The 24,047-nt window shown below is 39.8% G+C and overlaps 2 protein-coding genes across 3 annotated transcripts in view; both read left to right on the forward strand.

Moving 5' to 3' along the window:
• The window catches only part of LOC106986379 (ubiquitin-conjugating enzyme E2 variant 1-like), a 77,514-nt gene that overhangs the window by 41,328 nt on the left and 12,139 nt on the right, over positions 1–24,047 (forward strand). The window lies entirely within an intron of this gene.
• Positions 16,437–22,227, forward strand: IFNE (interferon epsilon). Its single transcript, XM_053205035.1, has one exon. It carries the CDS (start codon positions 18,802–18,804, stop codon positions 19,426–19,428), a length of 627 nt encoding a protein of 208 aa, XP_053061010.1. The 5' UTR covers positions 16,437–18,801; the 3' UTR covers positions 19,429–22,227.

Here is a 24,047-nt window from a genome sequence, read left to right on the forward strand (position 1 = left end):
GAGAGTACCTGTCTTACTTCTTTGTATATCGTCATGATACCCAGGACAACACCTTGCACATGCATCTGATGATATCTGTCATGATAATTATCAAGTGTTGTTTGATATACAAAGTACTTCAAAGGGATTGGCTTTTATTAACTTGAATTCACACACACGCGCGCGCACACACACACACACACACACACACACACACACACACACGTATGAAATGCTGCAGTTCCTTTTCCTTAGTGAGGACTCCTTTCCCAGCATAAACTCTTCAGAAGGGCCTTACTATAAAAGCTGCTATGATTAAACTCTGATTTCAAGGATCAGAGTCTTGCCCCACTTACCTCTGGAAGAAGGGTCCAGTGTAAGACTTCATGGCTGGAACTAAAAGATGTCAAGAACTAAAACAGCTCTGAGGAAAGCCTCTCTCCACCTGTCACTCCCTGTGTATCTATTGCTCGTTGGTTCCCTACTCCCTTCTGAGAGGCAACTCCATTTTCTTCTTCGGGTCAACTTTGTATTTTTACTCATTTTTCTCTTTCTCAGAGCCTTGGCTTAGAAGGGGCTCTTAAAAGTACCACCACCCACTTCTGTGGACTCAGTCTCTGTCTCATCTTCACCCCTCACATTTAACTTCTCCATGTATTCCAGCTCAAATTACCAACATTGAGAAGCTGACGACCCAGCTGTCCTGTGCCAAACCATGTCGTAGGGTTCTACCACGGGCAGTCCTTAGGTCTTGTGCCACCTCTGGTCCAGTCACCTTCTAGCCTGCTACAAAACATGGTTGCCTAGGTCATAGGACAAGGGTCCCTCTTTGTAAAGAGTGTGAGCAGGGTTTACCTAAGCTCACCAAATGTCATCACTGAATATCTACATACACTTACAAATTCAGAATTATTTTCCTACTCTCATATATCCTGATCAAACACTAAAGTAATTGTGTTGGTTAAAAACCATAACCCCAATTCTTATTTGTCGCTTCTGTTTCTCCTCTTTTTCATGATGTGCTTTGTTCTTCAAAGCATTCATTTATAGGACTTTCTCACACACACATAAGATTTAAAGTATGCTGATGTTCCCAGAAAGGATTAAACCTTAGAGATTCCTTGTCTCTCCTCTTCCTCATCATTTCATAATAGAGCCCACGTAAGTTCCCAGTTTTTGGTGTTTGCCCTCTCTTTTTCCATCCCTTATCTTACTGCTTCCAAGAATTTTGGATAAACTCTGGAGAATACGTGAGGCTGGGTCTCCTCATTTCATGTTCTACTTCAGCCCTGGTTCTTTTGACATTTACCCCACAAATGAATTTGATGTCCAGTGATTTGCTGAGTTAGAGAATCATGAGAAAAAAGAAGGACTTTCTAGATTCAAGGAATCAAGTCTGATATCTTGTTTAATTTCCCAGATCTTTCACCTTTAATTCTGAAGTTATGTAATCCAGAATATCTCCGTGAAAGACATTATGACCATAGCACAAATAGCCCACATTTCCAATTTAATCTTAGGGTTTTCCTTGGGTGCTCTTGAAAACATCCTTTTTGGTGGTAGCCAGAATCAGAGTAAAGCATTTCTTTATTTTGGCCTTCTTTAATTTTTTTAAACATGAATGGACGAGTTTTTAAAAATAGTAATAAGTCAGTGTGCTGATTTGCAGTCTTCCCTGGCATTTCTCTTGCCTTTAGCTAATCTTTGTTGTTGTTGTTTTTTATTTTTAAATTGACATCCAAGTTAGTTAGCATATAGTGCAACAATGATTTCAGGAGTAGATTCCTTAATGCCCTTTACCCATTTAGCCCATCCCCCTTCCCACAAACCCCTCCAGTAACCCTCTGTTTGTTCTCCATACTTAAGAGTCTCTTATGTTTTGTCCCCTTGTTTTTGTATTATTTTTGCTTCCCTTCCCTTGTGTTCATCTGTTTCATATTAAAGTCTTCATATGAGTGAAGTCATGATATTTGTCTTTCTCTGACTGACTAATTTTGCTTAGCAAAATATCCTCTAGTTCCATCCACGCAGTTACAAATGGCAAGACTTCATGCTTTTTGATTGCCCAGTAATAATCCATTGTATATATATACCACATTTTCTTTATCCATTCATCCATCGATGGACATTTGGGCTCTTTCCATACTTTGGCTATTGTTGATAGCCCTGCTATAAACATGGGGGTGTGTGTGCCCCTTCGAAACAGCATGTATCCCTTGGATAAATACCTACTGGTGCAATTGCTGGGTTGTAGGGTAGTTCTATTTTTAATTTTTTGAGGAACCTCCATACTGTTTTCCAGAGTGCCTGAACCAGTTTGCATTCCCACCAGCAGTACAAAAGACATCCTCTTTCTCCACATCCTCGCCAACATTTGTCGTTGCCTGAGTTGTTAATGTTAGCCATTCTGACAGGTGTGAGGTGGTATCTCGGTGTGGTTTTGATTTGTATTTCCCTGATGATGAGTGATGTTGAGCATCTTTCCATGTGTCGGTTGGCCATCTGGATGTCTTCTTTGGAGAAGTGTCTATTCATGCCTTTTGCCCATTTCTTCACTGGATTATTTGTTTTTTTGGGTGTTGAGTTTTAGCTAACCTTTGTAATTCCCTGTTAATGTGTTTTGGTATGTAGGTTTGTTCTCCACCTCTTCTTACAGGAAAATTACAAGAGAATCTAAAAGCTAACAACATGTTCTTTCTCTCTGAAAGGACAAGAGGAGTGATCATTTGGAAAAGATGTAACATTCAAAACCTATCTTTAGGAATCACATGAGGAATCTCTAGGTTTCACTGCTAGTTTTGATAGGTACTCAGTAAATACTTGTAAAAATGACTAACGATTTCCATTATTAAATAAATGAAGTTTCTGATCTTTTCAAACCCTCGTAGTCTAGATTTTAAAGGAGTAACAAGTCCTTAAAGATCAAGTTTCCTTTTGGAGGAACATAAAGAGTAATTCATGAAGGCGCTGCCTTCCAGAGAAGTCTCAAAATTAACTGTGTCGCGCTTGCTGAAACTTTATCCTTTGTAAAGACTGACAAAGATATCCACATTGCCTTACATGCAGTGACCCACTTTTCCACAGACCATATGCAGAGTTCCCATTTTTGTTTGGGGCCCATAAACACACCTGGATTCCTTTCTCTTTATTTCTTTAAGCTTAAATTTGCTTATCTACCAATAGATCAATGGTCTTAGTCTATCGTTTTCTAACATCTTTAAAGGACAAAACATCTAGGAGTCATGATGTTATTAAAAGAACACCATGAATTACTGCTATGACTATTTTAATTGTATGCTATGAGCAAATCAGATGCCATTTTGAGAAGTCAAGGTAAATCATTGCCACATGAGTGGTTTAAGACCAATTTATGAGGAAAATGCTTACAATTTAGAAAGTGCTACCATTAACTTATTTGTATATGAATTGGGAAATGCTTGCTAGTATTTGATTTTAACAGCAGATCATCTAGCTTCAACTTGCAAAACCTTTGTTCCACTGAGTCTGAGAACCAATGGTCTTCACTATTAAACTCTTAATAAAATGAAAAATAACATGTCAGTCTAATATAAAATCTGATGTAAATTTTTGAGAGTCAGAAAATTTATCACTGCTTTTTTTATTTAAAAAACTTAGTTGTGCCTGTACTTATATCTCAATAACTTACAAAATGTTTTGTTTCTATTGCCTGTCTTTTAATGCCCTCCGCTTTCTACCATTCTCCTTCCCCACCATATATCTATGCACTTTTTCTGTTCACATCAGTGTGTGATCTTTTTTTTTTTAATGTTGATTTATTTTTGAGAGAGAGAGAGACCAAGCACAAGCAGGAGAGGGGCAGAGAGAGAGGGAGACACAGAATGTGAAGCAGGCTCCAGGCTCTGAGCTGTCAGCACAGAGCCCTATGCAGGGCTTGAACCCATGAACCATGAGACCATGACCTGAGCCAAAGTCGGACACTCAACTGATTGACTCACCCAGGCACCCCCAGTATGTGATCTTCTAATTATGGCTAAATAGACATGAACTACAGACAGAAAAGTTCAATTTTGCTGAAGTCTAAAATTAAGCATTATAGTTCATACTTTTCTTTAATAAGAAATCACTGTCCTTAAATTTCTGGGATGGTAATGTGAACATACAGAGGATACGGCCAGGAGCTACTATTCAAAATCGCACATTTTTTTTAAAGCCCACCTGATGAATATAAAATGATCTCCTTGGTCTCTGAAATGCCAACAAATAATCTCAAAGACTTACAGTACTACAATGCTTTGTATTCATCACTCAATCCCAAACAACAGCTGACTGGCAACGTTTCATAGTGTCCATTTTCCCCCTCCTATGATATAAGGTGTTTTCTTTTAAAGTGTTCTTTTCTGGGGCTCCTGGGTGGCTCAGTTGGTTAAGTGTCCAACTTCAGCTCAGATCATGATCTCACGGCTCGTGAGTTAGCGCCCCATGTGGGGCTCTGTGCTGACAGCTTGGAGCCTGGAGCCTGCTTCAGATTCTGTCTCTCCCTCGCTCTCTGCCCCTCCCCTGTTCTCTCTCTCTCTCTCTCTCAAAAATAAATAATAAACATTAAAAAATTGTTTTAATGTTCTTTTCTTCTCTGTACATAAAGCTCATGCCTGCTGATGTTTCAAAAAGAAAAACCATTCTGAGGGCCTCAGAAACTGATTTAATGAAACCGTCTTGAAAGTGTCATTACACCACCGGCCAGGCAGGCCGTTCATTTCAGGATGATCTTAATCTTGTTCTGACCTTCAGGAAGGGTGAGATGAATAGGAAGAGGCTCAGTTTATATTCCCAACGCTAATGAATGGCTTCATTATGTGACCTGACTGTATCTGCTGCAAAGTCATAGTGACAAAGAGAACATTTGTTCCTGTGTCTAAAGACTTCTTTTAAAAAACCTTTATTCCTACCCCCAAAAAGGAGAACTGTCACCACACAGGACACTTATCAGAGACACTGCCATCCTTCCAGCGTGCTCCACCCGTGCCCCAGTTGCTGCCTGTTGTTAGTGTGTGTCCATTTCCAAGCCGTCTTCTCTTGAATTTCAATAGGGGCCACTCTGGGCAGCTGTCTCCCAGTTTTCTATCTTTAGAATGACTCTCTTCATCTTGCATTCACACATGACCCAAGGAATATAACACACAGATTGGGTTTCCTGGCTTCCCAGGTTAGTCGGAGTGAAGTTTGACACTGATAGATGGGGTCAAACTAAGGTACCCTCAGGAAGTTGAGCATGCAGATAAATTGACTCACTGTTAATAAGTGTAATTATGTTCAAAAAAATTGAAATTGAATTTAAGTCTGTTAAATACTCCTCCCTTTTTGAGCTCCAGGCATAGGTGTTTACTCGTTATAAAGAACTTTACAGGGGCGCCTGGGTGGCTTAGTCGGTTGAGCAACCGACTTCGGCTCAGGTCATGATCTCATGGTTTGTGAGTTCGATCCCCGCATCAGGCTCTGTGCTGACAGCTCAGAGCCTGGAGCCTGCTTCACATTCTGTGTCTCCTTCTCTCTCTGCCCCTCCCCCTCTCATGCTCTATCTCTCTGTGTCTCGGAAATAAATAAACGTTAAAAAAAAAATAAAAAAAAAAAGAACTTTACAAATCTACTGCACCTTTAATAAGATTTTTTTTAAGCAGTGATACCTTGTCTTAGTTTTTAGTTTATTTATTTATTTAGAAGAACATCTTATTTATTTGAGGCAATAATTCTTATCTCAGGCCACAAGAGTATCTTTATCTGGAACTGAGGTGAACTTGGATTCCTGGCATGGCAGTCCATAGATCACATGATATTCTCCCATCTCACTGATCTTTTGATAATACTTCAGTCTAAGAGTTTCCTGGAAACTTCCCACTAGTGGGAAGGCTTTTAGGCCATAGCCTTCCCGCTAGGGATCCCTCTGGTCCTAGTTGTTCACTGTGTCAAGAGAAATATGTGACCAGGTAGTCAGACTAAGTTACTCAGCAAACTCATCAATCCCTGGACCAGCTCAGGCTGGTTCATATCCTTGTTCATATCTGCTTTCTGGTCGTTACACAGGTAGCAGTATTGATTTTAGACAACCGTGTCACTTGATAATTGCTTAGAGCCTTGAAAAATGTCTGCTAGAGTAAGAAGGCAAAGGGCAAAGTTTATAGCTCTTTACTATTTTATAGACTTTTGATTTATTTTTCTCTTTGCTCTGCCAAGGACTGAAGCCAGTTGAGTTCTTCTCAAAACTCAGAGAATAACGAATTCCAAATGTGACAGAGCCCCATGTGGTTACAGTGGCTTCTCTGGTGTTTGTCTCTTTTGGTCTATCAAATGTTTCTTCAGGAAAGGAAGAAGTGACAAATCTAACCTGAGAGAGTTGACACCAGGGACCAGTGGTTTGGAACCTTAGCTCAGTTCCCGTATCAGGAAGATTTCATGTCAAATAAAATAAATAGGAATTGGAGGGGGACAAAAAGGACTCCAGAAGGACAGCAAACTAATTTTAAATTACTAATACTAGGCAATTTATATATGTTACTTTATTTAATCCTTGTAACTAGTCTATGGTGTTACTGTTACATACCTACTTTACCAAAATGGCGGCTTACTGCAGTTGACTGGCTCTCCAAGTACTGTGCAGCTCGTGTGCTATTTCAGAGCCAGGACTATCTCAGCGTAAGACACGGACTCTTTCAAATACATTTTGTTCCAAGGAAACAAGACAGCATTCATTACAACAATGTGAAGTTGACTGGCACGTTTCCTAAAATACATATTTTGGCAGATCTTTTTCTGTAATGATTTCCACGTAGAATCCCTGTTAACTTTTTCGGGTCAAAAGAGCAGCATCCATTAAGACATTGTATACTATTCTGGAAGAAATATGTTTGCTCACATTATCTGGTGCATTAGATTTAGATGCGGCAAAAGTTTGGTGCAAAAGGATCCAGGACCTCTTGGCACCCAGGACCACTCCCTTAAACACACACACACACACACACACACACACACACACACAGAGAGAGAGAGAGAGAGAGAGAGAGAGAGAGAGAGAGAACAGAGCTTTTCCTGAGCCTTGTTCAGACCTTTCAATCATTGATTTTTATGTACTTTCTTAAGCCCAGGTAAGAATTTCAGGGTTCTCCCCTACTAGCGATTGAAAAACAGTTATGTCTCTGTGTGCCAAGTGGATGATAAATAACTTCTCACATGTTATCTCAATAATTGGTATATATTGTTATGTATCAGGCTATCTTTCTATCCCGATTTTACAGATGAGGCAATAAATTCAAAGCTGTAGAGGTTTGTACAAGTTCACCTAGCTAAATGACAGAGCTAGAATATAAGCCTGTGTCTGTCTTGATCCTCAAATTGTTCTCTTCCTTGTGACATGTTTACATTTGCCCTTCTACCCACAAAACCTCTCCTTGGATGATATTTCTACTTTTGTTGTTAGCTGTGGGTTTTTTTTTTTTTTTTGAAGGCACTGTAAAATGAGAAGCACCAAGGGAACATGATAATACCTTAGAGTCACGTGGAGCTTGGTTTTAATTCTGCTTATGACCTAACCATTTTGCTGTGTCTTTGTTTTGGGTTATTAATCCCATCTAGTGACATTTTCAGATATTGTGTTTTTCAGGTCTTGAGTGTCTCTTTGGTTCAGTTTTTTGTTCTGTTTTCCATTTCCCTTCTCATTGTATTTATGTTCATTTTCCCTGTGGATCTTATTTAGAGTAGCTGCTTTAATATCTCTGCTAATTCCATCATCTCTCAGTCCATTTCTGTTGACTCATTTTTTTCCCTGAATACGGGAAACACATTTTCCTATATCCTTATAGGTTTAATAGTTTATATTGAATGTCAGACATTGCAGTTTTATGTTTTAGAGTGCTGGATTTTGTTTTATTTTTTTTAAAGAATTTTGGGTTTTGTTCTGTAGGCAGTCATTGGTTGTAGATTAGTTGGTTTTTTTCCGATCTTGTTCTTAAGCTCTTTCAAGACAGGTCTTGATTAGGCTTTACTTTAGGACTAATTTAGCCTTATATTTAAGAGTGACTTTTTGGGGGTTCTTCATTGAATGCCCTATGGATTCAAGAATGTCTCTCCTAGGTAGCTGGTGGGACTTGGAATGATTTCCAACCCTGAATGTATTCTTTGGCTTCAAGCCCCATGATGTTTGTTTTCTTCCTCTGAACGTTATACTTGTTGAGCCTTACTGGGCTTCACCTGATGTGTGCACAGGTCAGTATTCACCAAGGACTCAAGAGTACCCCTCTGAAAATTTCTGGAACTCTCTCTCCATAACGAGCTCCCTCCTTTTGGGTGCTCTGCTCTGCAAGTTCTGGTTGTTTTTGGCCTCCCCAAACTCTAATCTCTGTTTCTTCAACTCAGAGAGATTGTCTAGGGAGGATCCTCCTTCCTGGAGCCCAGTCTAGAAATTGCCTCCAATTAGAAAGCCTCATTTGCTTCCCATCTCTCAGGAACGACAGTCTTCCGCTGCCTTTCATCCAGTGACTACAAATAGCTGTTGCCTATATTTTGTCTAGTTTTCTAGCTGTTTACTCTGGGAGGTTAATTCTTGACCTGTAAGTCCCTCATGATCAGAAGTGAAAGTCCCTGTGGTTGGAAATGTTATTTAACTTCTCTAAATCACAGGTGGTTTTTTTTTTCTTTTCATTTTAAAGTGGAGATAATAAGACCTACCTCTCAAGCCTATTATAAAGATTATAAATAATATCAATATGTACTCTTAGTACTGCACAACATTTGGATTTAATATGTCCGTGTCTTGGTTTCCTTATTTGTGCGATGGGAGCTGTAAGAGCACTTAAATCATAGAACAATGAAATGAATTCATATTTAGAGTTTGCCAAAAGTAATGCCTTACACATAGAGTTGTAGGTGTTAGTTAAATAAAAATTTTATTTAATTTTCATCCAAGTTAGTTAGCATGTAGTGCAATAATGGTAGTTAAATAAAAATTTTAGACAATCATGGGGGTGTTGTCTGCTACTAGAAAGAAAATTCTACCACTAACCAACAGTAAACATACTTGGAGTTCGGAGGACATGCAAACAATTTCTTAACTTTTCCCACTGAGATGCTTTTCAGTTTATACAGACCATCTTTCATGGTTGTACAGGGTTCCATCTCTCTCTTCTGCCCTTCATTTTCCCTCTGTCTTAAACTTCTTGTCCCCTCCCTCCCCAATTACCCAGTTCACTCCTGGCTGCGTGATGAAATATTCTCAAAATCATGATGCCCATATTTGCCTGCATCTTTGAAGAGCTTTGGTGTATCTTTTCCTGTTGATCTCCGAAAAGCTTAGGTCTTTTAATTTTGTCAGAAAGGATCCTGTGTAGCAAAAATCTTTCTCTTGTTATCTGGACCACTTCTTATGACTTTGATATTTTGATGTGCTAAGAGTCTCTGTTGCTTTACAATATTTTACCGAAGAATCCTGCTGAGGGTTGGGGGTGAGGGGAAGAAAAGAGGAGGTGATAAATTACAAATACATAAAGCTTTACAAGAAGGATTTCATATGCAGTATATATTAAGTAAGTGGATATTGCCATGTGAGTGGATACACAAGTAGCATTGTTATCTAACCAAGTATAAATATGAAGACTAGAGAAAATAGGAAGTCAATTGTGAAGTATGATCAGAGGGGTGTAGGTGGACTATATTGCCCCTGAACTTGATCATTTAGGTATAATCCAGACTCGCCTGTAATCAGTTCCAGAATTCAACACTTCCACCGCTCTCTTTCTCGTATCTTAGAGTCCCTTGTTTCATTGTCATTCAGTTGAATACCACCTGGCGAAGTCCCAATCCTGGATGGACTGTGGACCTTCTCTGCTTCTGTTCAAAGCAAGGTAAATTGATGTCATTATTACCTTAGGGGTGACTAAGCAGCTATGCACTATATACCTGGTGACTAACCAGGTATATTAGTCAAGTAATACATGCATATACATTAAATATGAAATATATATATGTGAATATAATTTTATATTGACACCTAGTCTTTCTTCCATCCTTCCTGCTAAAGACCAAGCCTGCCATGAGTTCCATCTCTTTCTCCTCTCTCCACTGGCCTCATCTAGTCAACAGGTTGCCATTACCACCTCAAAAACCAAAATAAAATATCAAAGCCCTCCAAGATTGAATATTGAATATTATTGCTTTCTTTTGGTTTTTCTCCTCCATGTAGTGATCAAACTTTTGTTGGCATCACCTACATTGTTTTTTCCATTTCATCTTAAAAGCAGTGAAATCTGGCTCCCACCCAGACTGCTCTGTTGAAAATTCTGTTTACGAAAGTCACTAATGACTTCCATGTCATTAACACCAATGTCTGCTTTCAAGTACTTTCTTTGCTTATCCACTCAGCAGCATGGGACACTGTTAGGCTACCCTTCTTTCTTGAAAGCCGCTTTCCCTTCTACTGATCCAGACACTCTATTTCCCTTTGTGGTATCCTCGTCCACTCATTCCTTAGATCCTGGTGTGCCTCAGGGGGTGATCTTAGGCTACCTGGTTTTCTTGTTCTGTATATGGAAGTTCTACAGCCAGGCAGTCTATAAGTAGAAAGAGAAGATGCTCCCAACTGATCTTGTTCTGATCTACTTTTCTGTCATGCTATACAATTTGATTATACTTCACTGTTTTTCCCTTCTCACCCTACCTAATCCAGTTAAGCTTCATTCCTGGGATCTTTATCACTGGCCCACTGAACAGGCCTAAACAGTGATAAGAAGATAATAAGCAATTAATAAAAATTTGTTGACTGAATTAATGTCATGAGGACCACTACATGTTGTCTAAGTGCTTTTAGAGCATGCACCCTCTTGATCCTTCTTTCTTTGGATTAATTGACATTTACTGGAAAAAAAAAAAAACACTGATGGAAGATAGGCTTCATCTTATTTTCAGCTGTGACTGATTAATAGGGGACTGAGCGGGGACTGAGCTTGGGAGAGCTATGTTGAATGTACTTGTCCGGGGATCAATGCAAGAGAGTGTTTCAATCTATTGATACTGTCATACCTCATACAAATAACATACTAATATCATTTATTGAGTGTGGAGCAACTGCCAAACACTGTGATAAGCACATTGTTTCAACCAGAAGTCACAACAGCTGCATGAGATACTGTTGTTACCCTTGTCTTTACATTGATGTAATGGAGACGCAGAGATGTTAATCGCTTGGTTAAGAGCACACAGCAAACAGATAGTAAAGCTGGGCTGTCACACTTTAGAGCCCATGAGCTTAAGCATCATGCTATACTCATAATGCAGAGTGGTGGCCTTTTCTTTCCCTGTATTTTTGCCATTCTTGGCCTCAATTAAACTGTGAAGAGGGGCCAAAAAAACAGCATAGGAGATGATAGTATGGAGAAAGAAGGGTACTCTGCCCTATGAGGCCTCAGTGATCACATCTCAAAAATGAATAATTTCACTAAAAAAATACATGCACATGCAAACACACACTTTTCCCCCCTTTTGGACTAGTCACAAAAATTGCCAATATAAGAGAGAGAATCTTGGTTTTGAAACATTTCAGAGTAACTGCCTGTCTGATGCCCCAATATTCTCACGAACTTTAACGTGTATTTCCTATAAGCAGGAACATTTCTCCTGCATAACCATAATGTCATCATCAAAACTACGAAATTAACATCATTACATTAGAAGAATGTAATACTCAGCCTTCATGTTTAGATTTGTCCAGTTGTACCAGTAATATCCTTAATAGCAAATGGACACTGTTGAGAATCACAGTGTGTTCAGCTGGCATATTCTTTAGTCTCACGGAACCTCTAGCAATCTGCCAATTACAGTTCAGGTTTCCTGCTCCCACCCTGTTTCCCACAATGGTTTCTGCTCATGAGCCTCTGCTTCAGTAAACTGTTAGTCCCTGGATTCTCCGGCCTCTCTCTCTCCAATTTGGGGGGCATTGGTTTGCCCTGTGTCTTCCTCTGTCTTATGGATCCAAAAAGAGTGATTGATTTTTCAGTGTGTTTAGCTTTTTACGTAATAGGACAGAGTGATGCCTTGTAAGCTCCTCATTTGCAGAACTGGAAACCGGAGGTCCCTTTAGTCTCCTTTAATCTGAAACGTTTCCTTGGTCTTTCTTTGACTTTCACAGCCTTGAACTGTTACAGGGCAATTATTTTGTAGAATGTTCCTCAATTTTGGTTTAGGTGATATTTCCTCATGATTAAATCCAAGTTATTTACATTGGTGGGAATAGCGCAGAAGGGATGTTGTTATTTTGATCTGCATCTTATGAGATGGTGCATGATTTCAATTTGTCCCATTACTGATGGGGCTCACTTTGATCCTCTGAGTAGGTATGGCATCTAGGCATTTTGATGTGGCTGCCTGGCTATTCCTCTATTTAACTCATTAACACTAGTAAGTATTTACGTAAGCTTTATGAACTATATGAGGTATATATATTTAATGTTTGTTTATTTTTGTGAGAGAGAGAGGGAGAGCACACATGTGAGTGGGGAGGAGCAGAGAAAGGGAGGGACAGAGGATCCAAAGTGGGCTCTGTAATGACAGCAGAGAGCCCAATGCAAGGCTCGAACTCACAAACCGTGAAATCACGACATGAGCAGAAATTAGTTGTTTAACCTACTGAGTCATCCAGGCGCCCCCGTTGAGGTAATAGATACATTAATTAGCTCGACTATAGTGATCATTTCACAATGTACATGTATACCAAAATATCACATTATTTACCTTAAATATATACAACTTTTATAAATAAACGGAGAATAAAGTTGTTGAGTAATTTCTATGGCTGTACTTTGAAACTTTCTCCATAAGAACTTTGCCTTCCTCCATAAGTCACTCGCCTTAGGCTATGGCTCTTTTCAGAAACTGTACCCCCACAGATACTCTACTCTTCTCAGGCTCCAACACCCCATGCTAGGTCAGCTGTCCATATGGAGGCTCGCCTCATCCTCTTTGAGCCCTGGCATCCCTCTGAACTACCATGCATCCCCACCTCTTCTGGCACAATTCTTACCTTTTTTTCTGCCCAAATAGTGGTTTTAGGACTGGATTTTTCAGAAGAGGTATACGAAGCAGAGAGATTATATGTCATTTAAGATCACTTCTAAGTAACAGCATCCGATGGCAGATAAATTCATATGGTTAAATTTTTGTAAATAGATACTCAGAAAAAAGGGGGCAGAGGTGTGTTGAGATCATTGTGACAAATGACCATGCCCAAAATAATCACTGAGTCCAGGGAAAGTGAGGTAGTGAGTAGCCTGGATGAGGGCTAGATGTATCAGATGGGGACTCTGGCCAGAAGCACAAGACCCAAGAGCATGCAGAGAAGTCAGGTTGTGCTGACCAACAGCCCTTAGAAAAGGGAGAAGTGATGTCTGTGGATGGTCAGGAAGCAACAAGTGTCCATTAAAGCGATCGAGGCAGGAAAAGGGAAAGACTTCACAATACTAACCAGCAAGTGTCTTCATATGACTTAGAGTAATTAATGATCTTATGCATTATGGGAACTATTCATTTTGTCAAAGTAATAATGTGTTGCTGACCACACATTATTAGACCACTAGGTGCCATGAACTTTTGGATTTCTCTTGCCAACAGTGCAAGATGATACCAGGCTCTAAGGAATTGATGTTATGCTGCCATCTTTTGGTTAAATGTAAAATGCTTTTCTTACAGGGGCGCCTGGGTGGCTCAGTTGGTTAAGTGTTCTGGACTTCAGCTCAGGTCATGATCTCACGGTTAGTGGGCTCAAGCCCTGCAGCGGGTTCTATGCTGACAGCTTGGAGCCTGGAGCCTGCTTCAGATTCTGTGTCTCCTTCTCTCTCTGCCCCTCCCCTGCTTCTGCTCTGTCTCTATCCCCCAAAAATAAATAAACATTAAAAAAAATTTAATGCCTTTCTTACTAATGAGCTATTGTGGTATGTTTTGAACACAGAGAGGTCATCACGAGGTTGTTTTTTTTTTTTGCAGCATCAATGTTTTTTAGATTGACAATAATGTTAAATAAATTCGTGGGAAAAAAGGTGAATAGATAAAAATGTATATTTGAGCAAATTTAAAAACCACTTACAAAGTCCATTCTAGTGGAAGATAGATTGCCACTGTTAGTTTATTCTATTTTTTCTTTCTTTTTTAAAATTTTCTTTATGTTTATTTATTTTTGAGACAGAGAGAGACAGAGCATGAACGGGGGAGGGTCAGAGAGAGGAAGACACAGAATCTGAAGCAGGCTCCAGGCTCCAAGCTGTCAGCACAGAGCCTGACGTGGGGCTCAAACTCATGGACTGTGAGATCATGACCTGAGCCAAAGTTGGATGCTTAACCCACTGAGCCACCCAGGCGCCCCTATTCTATTTTTTTTCAAAGACTTTGTCTTAATCAGTGATACTTAAGACTTAGCACTTTTTTTTCATTGTCATACTTTTCCACTGTTTTTCTCTCAAGTATTATAAGCTGGCAGTAGATTCCCTTAATACCATCCTTAGATTTAGACGAAAGGGACCCACACACTAGGCTTTGCCATTTCATGGGCTTCATATGTCGTTCGTGACCCTCTACATGCACATGCATGTGTATAGGCACACACTCAAGTGCATGTACACATGCACATGCACACACACGACTCTTTTTTTTTTAATGTTTTTTACTTATGTTTGAGAAAGAAAGAGACAGAACGTGAGTGGGGGAGGGGCAGAGAGAGAGGGAGACACAGAATCCGAAGCAGGCTCCAGGCTCTGACCTGTCAGCACAGAGCCCGACACGGGGCTCAAACTCACGAACCGCGAGATCACGACCTGAGCCGAAGTCAGACGCTTAACCAACTGAGCCACCCACGTGCCCTGCACACACAACTTTTTGTTAAGAATACCTAGTGTCCATGTCACTTAGAATCTCAAGACTGGGGAAAGAATACTCAGGAAGGAATCGGCCTCGGTGCTTGGGTGGCTCAGTGGGCTGAGCGTCAGACTTTGGCTCAGGTCATGATCTCACCGTTCCTGAGTTCCAGCTCCACGTCAGGCTCACTGCCGTCAACCTTTCAGCGTAGAACCCACTTTGGATCCTCTGTCCCCCTCTCACTGACCCTCCCCTGCTTGTGCTCTCCCCAAAATAAATAAATATTTTTTAAAAAGGAATGGGCCAACTATCCCCAGGGTGGACACAGGGCTGGGAACATCTCCTGCTTCCATCAGCCAGAGTGCAAAGACTTCCTAGTACAGGGAACAGTGAGTAGAGTCCTTATAAGGATGGTCCCTTGGTAGTGAGATGACATTACCCTAGACTACAAAGTCTGCTCCATCCATGCTACCAAAGTTTAAAAACAAGCCCCAAACAAATCAAACAGATTCCAAGTAATTCAACTATGTCCTAAAACAAAGCCCGGCGTATATGTAGGGCTTAACAAATCCAGTACCCATGATGTAGAACTTAGAATGTTCTGAATCCAGCCAAAAGCCATCAGGCATACAAAGAAACAGGAAAATAGGACCCATAAGCAGTAGAAAAGATAATCATGAAACAAGGCCCAGAAATGACACAAATGACAGAATTAGCAGAGAAGGAAGCTTAAACACCTATCATAAATAAACCACATAAGCTCAGGAAGATAGGAGAAAAGATGAACATGATGAGGAAAGAAATGAAAGATATCAAAAAGGAACAAAAAAACTTCTAGAGATGAGAAATATACTACCTAAAGTGATAAATATACTAGATGGGATTAACATTCAGATAAGATAAAGCAGAAGAAATTATCACTGAACCTGAAGACATCGCCATAGAAATGATCAAAAATAAAAGAGAAAAAGCTAAACGAACAAAGCATCAGTGGCCTGTATGATCATACTGGATGGTCTGATATATCTGTACTTAAAGTCCCAGAAGGAGATAAAAAATGTTGAAAAAAATAAGGCCTGAAACTTTTCCCAATTTAATTAAAATTATCAGGGCGCCTGGGTGGCTCAGTTGGTTAAGCGCCCAACTTCAGCTCAGGTCATGATCTCGCGGTTCGTGAGTTTGAGCCCTGCATCGGGCTCTGTGCTGACAGCTCAGAGCCTAGAGCCTGCTTTGGATCTGTGTCTCTCTGTCTCTGCCTCCTCCCTGCTCATGCTCTGTGTCTCCCTCTCAAAAATAAGTAAATTTAAAAGAATTATAAACTCACAGATTCAAAAAGCTTAGGAAACTCGTAATAGAAGATACAAGAAGAAAATTGCATCAAGGCGCATTATCATCAAATTGCTGAAATATAATGGTACAGAGAAAACCTTAAAAGCAGTTGGGGAAAGAGAAGACATATTATGCAAAAGAAATAAAATTAAGATGACAGCAGTCTTCTCTTCAGAAATCGTGCAAGCCAAAAGACAATGGAACAACATCTTTACAGTACTGAGGGAAAAACTATCTCAACTTAGAATTCTATACTCAGCAAAAACGTATGTTCAAACTGAAGGCAAAATGCTTTTTCAGACAAACAAAAAGCCAAGAGAATTTGTCACCAGCAGAACTGAGATACAAGAATTATTAAAGGATTTAAGAATAATAATAGTTATTCAAGAAAAATGATAGCAAATAGAAATTTAGATCTACTGAAAGGAAATGAACAGCACCAGAAATGGTATGTTGGTAAATGTATGATAATGAGTAAATATAGAAGAAAGGTTTCCTCATTTAAAAAATCTCTTTAAAATATATAATTGACTATTTAAAATAAATATAGTATCAATGTTTGTGGGGTTTAAAACACATGAAAATGTATAACAACTAGAGCACAAAGGATGAGTGGATGGAGAAGAGTATATTGTGATATCCTTTAAGTCTGTGTAATATTATTTGAAAGTAAATTGTAATATGCTAAATAAAGATATATATTTTAATATTTTTTAAGTTTTTAAATCTATTTTGAGAAAGAGAGAAAGCACACGAGCATGGGAGGGGCAGAGAGAGAGGGAGAGAGAATCCCAAGCAGGCTCCACACTATCAGCACAAAGTCCCACATGGTGCTCGATCCCACAAACTGACCATGACCTGAGCTGAAATCAAGAGTCAGATGCTTTTAACCAACTGAGCCACCCAGGCACCCCAAAGACATATATTTTACACCCTAGAGAAACTACTATAAAAATAAAGTGGTATAGCTAATAAACCAATAGTGGAGATAAAATGGAATCATGTTTTGTAATCAATCCAAAAGAAGGAAAAAAACCATATGAACAATTAGAAAACAAATAGCAACATGGTTAGATATTACCCTGCTATATGACATTAATCATACTTACATACTCACATAAATGTAAATGTGACAAAAATATATAGCCGTGCATAAGACAGAACAAGAAAAGTGTTTTTAAAAAGGTATACAATGCTGTGAGGATCCAGAAGACAGATTATAGCTTCGTAAAAGAAATCTACATCCTAAAGAAGTAACCTTTAGTCCTTACACAGACACATATTAGAGGTGAAGGAGGTAATACCATGGGTGATATTTCTGAGAGAGAAGACACACACACACACACACCTCTGCTAGGTGTATTAAGGAAATAGTGAGTCATTAACTTTATCTGGAATTCAGTTTCCCTTACCTTATATTTGGAGCAACAGTGGGAGATAAGATTGGTAAGGTAGATTGAAGGCATATTTGGGAGGACTTAAAATGTGGAACTGGGTATTTGTAATTCAAGAGGCATTATTAATGTAAAGAGAGTAGCTTTGGTTTACCATAGTTAGCGGTACCCTAGGGAATGTACATCAGCCAACTGCCCAACCTTTTCACATATAACTTTATCATTTGTAATGATTACATGGCGTTTAATTATATGGATATACCAACATTTATTTAACCATTTCCCTATTATTGGACCTATAAGCCATTTCTAATATTCTGCAGTTGTAATAACATTATAATGACCTTCTTTTGCTAATTTTTTTCTCATTCACATTACTTTCATAGGTTAGAAACTTAGATATTGAACTACTTTAGTAAGATATAAAACAATTTGGGATGCCTGGGTGCCTCAGTCTATTGAGTGTCCGACTCTTGGTTTCTGCTCAGGTCATGATTTCATGGTTTGGGAGTTGGAGCCCCATGTCAGGCTCTGTGCTGACAGTGAGGAGCCTGCTTGGGATTCTCTCTCTGCTCCTCACCTGCTCTCTCTCTCGCTCTCTCTCAAAAACAAATAATGAATAAACATTAAAAAACAATTTTAGATTGCTCATACATATTTTAAGGTTAATTTGCTCAAGCATTTGCACAAATTTACAGTTCTACTTGAGTTTTTAAATTTAGTAGTCTGTATAGATTTTAATTCCCTGCCCCCGCCCCGTCCAAGCACACTATAGGTGCTGCTAAGCCTCTGATAAATATTACTCCATGAAAGAGTACTCCTTTAAAAAAATACTCTCAATAAAAGAACTTTAATAAGCTTGACTAAATATTTAGAAAGCATATTGTGTTGAGTGAAACTTTGTATCTAATACATAATAAGAGTAATAGAAAATCATATTGGGTGACTAGTCTGTAATTATCCAAGGAACACATACAATGAAACAAGTTCTTTTGGTTACTTCGTTAAACAGCCAACACAATGGGGAAAGTGGAGGAAATGTCCCATAAACACTATGAAAAGGGAACCAGAAAACCCAGTATGTAATCTCGGAGTAATGACAGCATCAGAAAACAAAACCAACAAAAGAGAACACCTTCCAGAACAATCTGAGCTGCATGAAAGGCAAACATTCACTAAAGCTGGAGCTTTCCTAACTAAGTCTGCCCAGAGATAAGTGGCATACTTGACCTTCACCATGATTAACAAGCATTTCTTTGAAATTGTGTCGGTGCTGTTGGCCTCTTCTACTATCTTCTCCCTAGAGTTGAAACTGGCTCTCTTCCAACAAAGAGTAAACAGAGAGAGTTTAAAACTCTTGAGTACATTGCAAAGCTCATCAATTCAGCAGTGTCTGCCACACAGGAAAAACTTCCTGCTTCCCCAGCGGTCCGTGAACCTTCGCCAGTACCAGAAAGGACAAGCACTGGCCATTCTTCACGAGATGCTTCAGCAGATCTTCAACCTCTTCAGGGCAAATACTTCTTCAGATGGTTGGGAGGAAAGCCACGTGGAGAAGTTCCTCACTGAGCTTCATCAACAGCTGGAATACCTAGAAGAACTCACAGGCCCGGAAGCAGAGCAGGACAGCTGCATCTTGGGGAGTGAGAACGTTAGGTTACAGATTAAAATGTACTTCCAAAGGATCCATGATTACCTGGAAAGCCAAGAGTACAGCAGCTGTGCCTGGACCATTGTTCGAGTAGAAATCAACCGGTGTCTCTTCTTTGCACTCCAGCTGATAAGAAAGATAAGCAAACGAGGAATGCATTCCTTGAAGAATGTGGAGCATGAGCCAAGGGCAGACTTTAGAAGCATAGGGTAGGTGGAGGGGCGGGAGGACTCTTCCAGAGACTATTTCTTCTTGTCATTAATTGCTTTGGTTTCGTGTGTGTAGATATATGTATATTTACCTGTCCTTTAAGACCATGCATAGTGACTACAATGGTCTTTGTTTTGTAATGTCACTTTGTATTTTCCATTCATCTTAAATTTTCATGAGATAAAATAGATTCATCAGTATTTCATACTTGGTTCTTCAAATGGGTTTATTTTCCTCAAAGTAAATGAGGTATGTCTCCACCGAACTAATTTCTTAACTTACCACATCCATTCCAATGATTTCTTTGCCAGAAATTGGTAGAAACATTAAGAAGTACAAGGAATAGTGTGCATTGCCAGACTTGAAAATGTCAATACACACTGAATATCTGTTACAGGTGACACAATAGAAATATGGCCAAAGGTCATGAACAGCAGATTGCAGAGGGAAAACAGATGCATGAAAACAGGTTCAACCTCACTTATAATGATAAAAAATACAAATTAAAAGTGAACAGCATGCGATTCATAACAGCCGAGGGCCCACACTTTTGTGGAGATTTTGGAGAGGGATGCTCCTATAATTTGCCAGAGCACTGGAAATTGGTAGGCTCGCTGTAGAGGCAATATATTGATATCTGTTACAATTACCATCTTTGAGCCATAAACTTGAAATTGACCTTATAAAAATGCTTGCATATGTGTCTGATGGCGTGCATACAATACTGTTCACTGCAGCATTATTTATAATATCAAAAGACAGGAAACCACTCAAATTCTTTTAGTTCGAGACAGTTGAAGTATAGTCACACAAAGGAACACCACCCAGCTGGAGAACAGAGTGAGGATGCTCTTCCTGTACTGAAAGAAAAAAGTAAAAAAATAGGCAAGATGCAGAACAGTGTGTATAAAATGCTGTATTTGACATTAAAATGTAAAACAAGGGGCGCCTGGGTGGCTCACTCGGTTAGGCCGACTTTGGCTCAGGTCATGATCTTGCGGTTCGTGAGTTCGAGCCCCACGTCGGGCTCTGTGCTGACAGCTCGGAGCCTGGAGCCTGCTTCGGATTCTGTGTCTCCCTCTCTGTCTGCCCCTCCCCTGCTCGCACTCTGTCTCTGTCTGTCTCTCAGAAGTAAATAAACATTAAAAAAATTTTTTTTAATAAAATGTAAAACAAATTTTCTATCTGACCTAACTTGTGCATGAACAAATAAAGAATATATAAGAATGAATTACAATGATAACTTGTGTTTTGGGGAAACGAGACTAGGGGAAGAAGCAGGGGGAGGGAGGTTTTCCAGCATATTTTTGTATTTTTAATCGTGTGAACATTACAAATTAAAACAATAAATGAAAATGTACCTAACAAGTCAGAGTTCTTAGAAATACGCATGACGGAGTCTTGCTGGCAAAAGGAAGTGTTAGTTGAAGGGTAGAAGAAACAGGACTGCTCCAGCCTTCCCCTGGAGGGGAGGGGAGTGGCCAGGAGGAGGTGGAGGGCTGCACAGAAGGGCACTCGTGCCAACCAAGGGAGGGGGTTTCCACTCATGAGAGCTGCTAGGGATGAAGGGATTCCAGCTCTTCCAGCCGGGAGCTTCCCGAAACCATGATGGAACAAATGCGGGGCCAGAGAAACTGACGTTCAGTTGAGGCTCGGTGGCTTTCCCACGGCCACAGTGACCTTCACCCAATGTAAGAAGCAGAGCCATGGTCCAAAATTCTGGGGCTAATTCTGCCACTTTACGTCATGCTCTGTTTTTGACTCATTGTACAATTCGAGATGAAATCTATCACTTAATGTGAAAACTTGCTGAAGAACAAAACACATTTCATTTCGGTTTAATTAGTGTTAGTAAGTGTATTCGTTGTTGGCCTGTGCTTTCGGATTTGGCTTCAGAGGAAGGAGGATGAGCTGAAGAGGCTCCTGAGTCTGAGGCAGGGCCAACTGCCAGAGAGGAAAAGGGCAGAGAAGCAGAGGCAGTCTTGGTCAACGTCACCTTTCAACCCCTGTGTACCTTCAAGTTCACCTAGAGGTAGGGAGGTGGAGAGAGGAGAGGCATTTACCACACTTGACTGCAAATACAGGTCATTTGCTTCACATGGTGAGTAGAATTTTTGTTTTCTTTAAACCAGGAAGTTTTCAGAAGCAAATCCTTCATTTAACGCATTATTCGATCCTCAAGTTAACCTAGCAAGATAGTTTCTATATTACATTCTTTTCTGAAATGAGAATAACAAGACTTTAAAGGTGAAGTAACTTGCTCAAAGTAATGTAGCAAGTCACGGAGCCAGTATATGCCAGGGCAGAGATTTTCCACCAGATCTGCCTGACTCAGAAGAGTGCACTCTGTTCTAGACCCCACAAACCCGAACGGCATTGTGCAAGATCTCTGCGAAATAATAACGATAACAAGCATGACAACAATTTGCTCCTGGCTTTCCTTATTCAAGTTCACAGACTGTCCGCAGTCTTGAATTAGAGAAAGAACATTTTCTCCCCCTGGATATTTCTTTCCTAAGAACTGAAGAGAACAGAATGGAGAAGAGGCCAAGTAGAAATTTACAGCAGTTAATATGTACTCCTATCTAGAAGCTGAAAGCAATACTGTACATGCTAATGTTTCCCCAAACATTCAGCTTTATTAGGTTGACATCCTACTTGTATTACTGTCTTAACTGCTTCATACAAAATAAAAATTGCTTGCTTTTAAATATGGGTGCTCTCTTAAAATTTTAAAACCAGAGTTCTAAACTTGGAGATACTGAGGAAGATACATATTTTATTTTTTGTGTGTGAGCTTTTATTTATTTTTTATTTTTATTTTTTAAATATGAAATTTATTGTCAAATTGGTTCCCATACAACACCCAGTGCTCCTCCCAACAGGTGCCCTCCTCAATACCCATCACCCACCCTCCCCTCTCTCCCACCCCCCATCAACCCTCAGTTTGTTCTCAGTTTTTTTTCTTTTTCTTCAATATATGAAATTTATTGTCAAATTGGTTTCCATACGACACCCAGTGCACCAAAAGGTGCCCTCCTCAATACCCATCATCCACCCTCCCTTCCCTCCCACCCTCCATCAACCCTCAGCTTGTTCTCAGTTTTTAAGAGTCTCTTATGCTTTGGATCTCTTCCACTCTAACCTCTTTTTTTTTTTTTCCTTCCCCTCCCCCATGGGTTTCTGTTAAGTTTCTCAAGATCCACATAAGAGTGAAACCATATGGTATCTGTCTTTCTCTGTATGGCTTATTTCACTTAGCATCACACTCTCCAGTTCCATCCATGTTGCTACAAAGGGCCAGATTTCATTCTTTCTCATTGCCACGTAGGACTCCATTGTATATATAAACCACAATTTCTTTATCCATTCATCAGTTGATGGACCTTTAGGCTCTTTCCATAATCTGGCTATTGTTGAGAGTGCTGCTATAAACATTGGGGTACAAGTGCCCCTATGCATCAGCACTCGTGTATCCCTTGGGTAAATTCTTAGCAGTGCTATTGCTGGGTCATAGGGTAGATCTATTTTTAATTTTTTGAGGAACCTCTGCACTGTTTTCCAGAGCGGCTGCACCAGTTTGCATTCCCACCAACAGTGCAAGAGGGTTCCCGTTTCTCCACATCCTCGCCAGCATCTATAGGCTTCTGGTTTGTTCATTTTAGCCACTCTTTCTGGCACAAGGTGGTATCTCAGTGTGGTTTTGATTTGTATTTCCCTGATGAGGAGCGACGTTGAGCATCTTTTCATGTGCCTGTTGGCCATCTGGATGTCGTCTTTAGAGAAGTGCCTATTCATGTTTTCTGCCCATTTCTTCACTGGATTATTTGTTTTTCGGGTGTGGAGTTTGGTGAGCTCTTTATAGATTTTGGATACTAGCCCTTTGTCTGATATGTCATTTGCAAATATCTTTTCCCATTCCGTTGGTTGCCTTTTAGTTTGGTTGATTGTTTCCTTTGCAGTGCAGAAGCTTTTTATCTTCATGAGGTCCCAATAGTTCATTTTTGCTCTTAATTCCCTTGCCTTTGGGGACGTGTCAAGTAAGAAATTTGTGCGGCTGAGGTCAGAGAGGTCTTTTCCTGCTTTTTCCTCTAGGGTTTTGATGGTTTCCTGTCTCACATTCAGGTCCTTTATCCATTTTGAGTTTGTTTTTGTGAATGGTGTGAGAAAGTGGTCTAGTTTCAACCTTCTGCATGTTGCTGTCCAGTTCTCCCAGCACCATTTGTTAAAGAGACTGTCTTTTTTCCATTGGATGTTCTTTCCTGCTTTGTCAAAGATTAGTTGGCCATACGTTTGTGGGTCTAGTTCTGGGGTTTCTATTCTATGCCATTGGTCTATGTGTCTGTTTTTGTGCCAATACCATGCTGTCTTGATGATGACAGCTTTGTAGTAGAGGCTAAAGTCTGGGATTGTGATGCCTCCTGCTTTGGTCTTCTTCTTCAAAATTACTTTGGCTATTTGGGGCCTTTTGTGGTTCCATACAAATTTTAGGATTGCTTGTTCTAGCTTCGAGAAGAATGCTGGTGCAATTTTGATTGGGATTGAATGTGTAGATAGCTTTGGGTAGTATTGACATTTTAACAGTATTTATTCTTCCAATCCATGAGCATGGAATGTTTTTC

Source organism: Acinonyx jubatus, chromosome D4, assembly GCF_027475565.1.
Source record: "Acinonyx jubatus isolate Ajub_Pintada_27869175 chromosome D4, VMU_Ajub_asm_v1.0, whole genome shotgun sequence".
In the NCBI taxonomy this organism is placed as follows: domain Eukaryota; kingdom Metazoa; phylum Chordata; class Mammalia; order Carnivora; family Felidae; genus Acinonyx; species Acinonyx jubatus.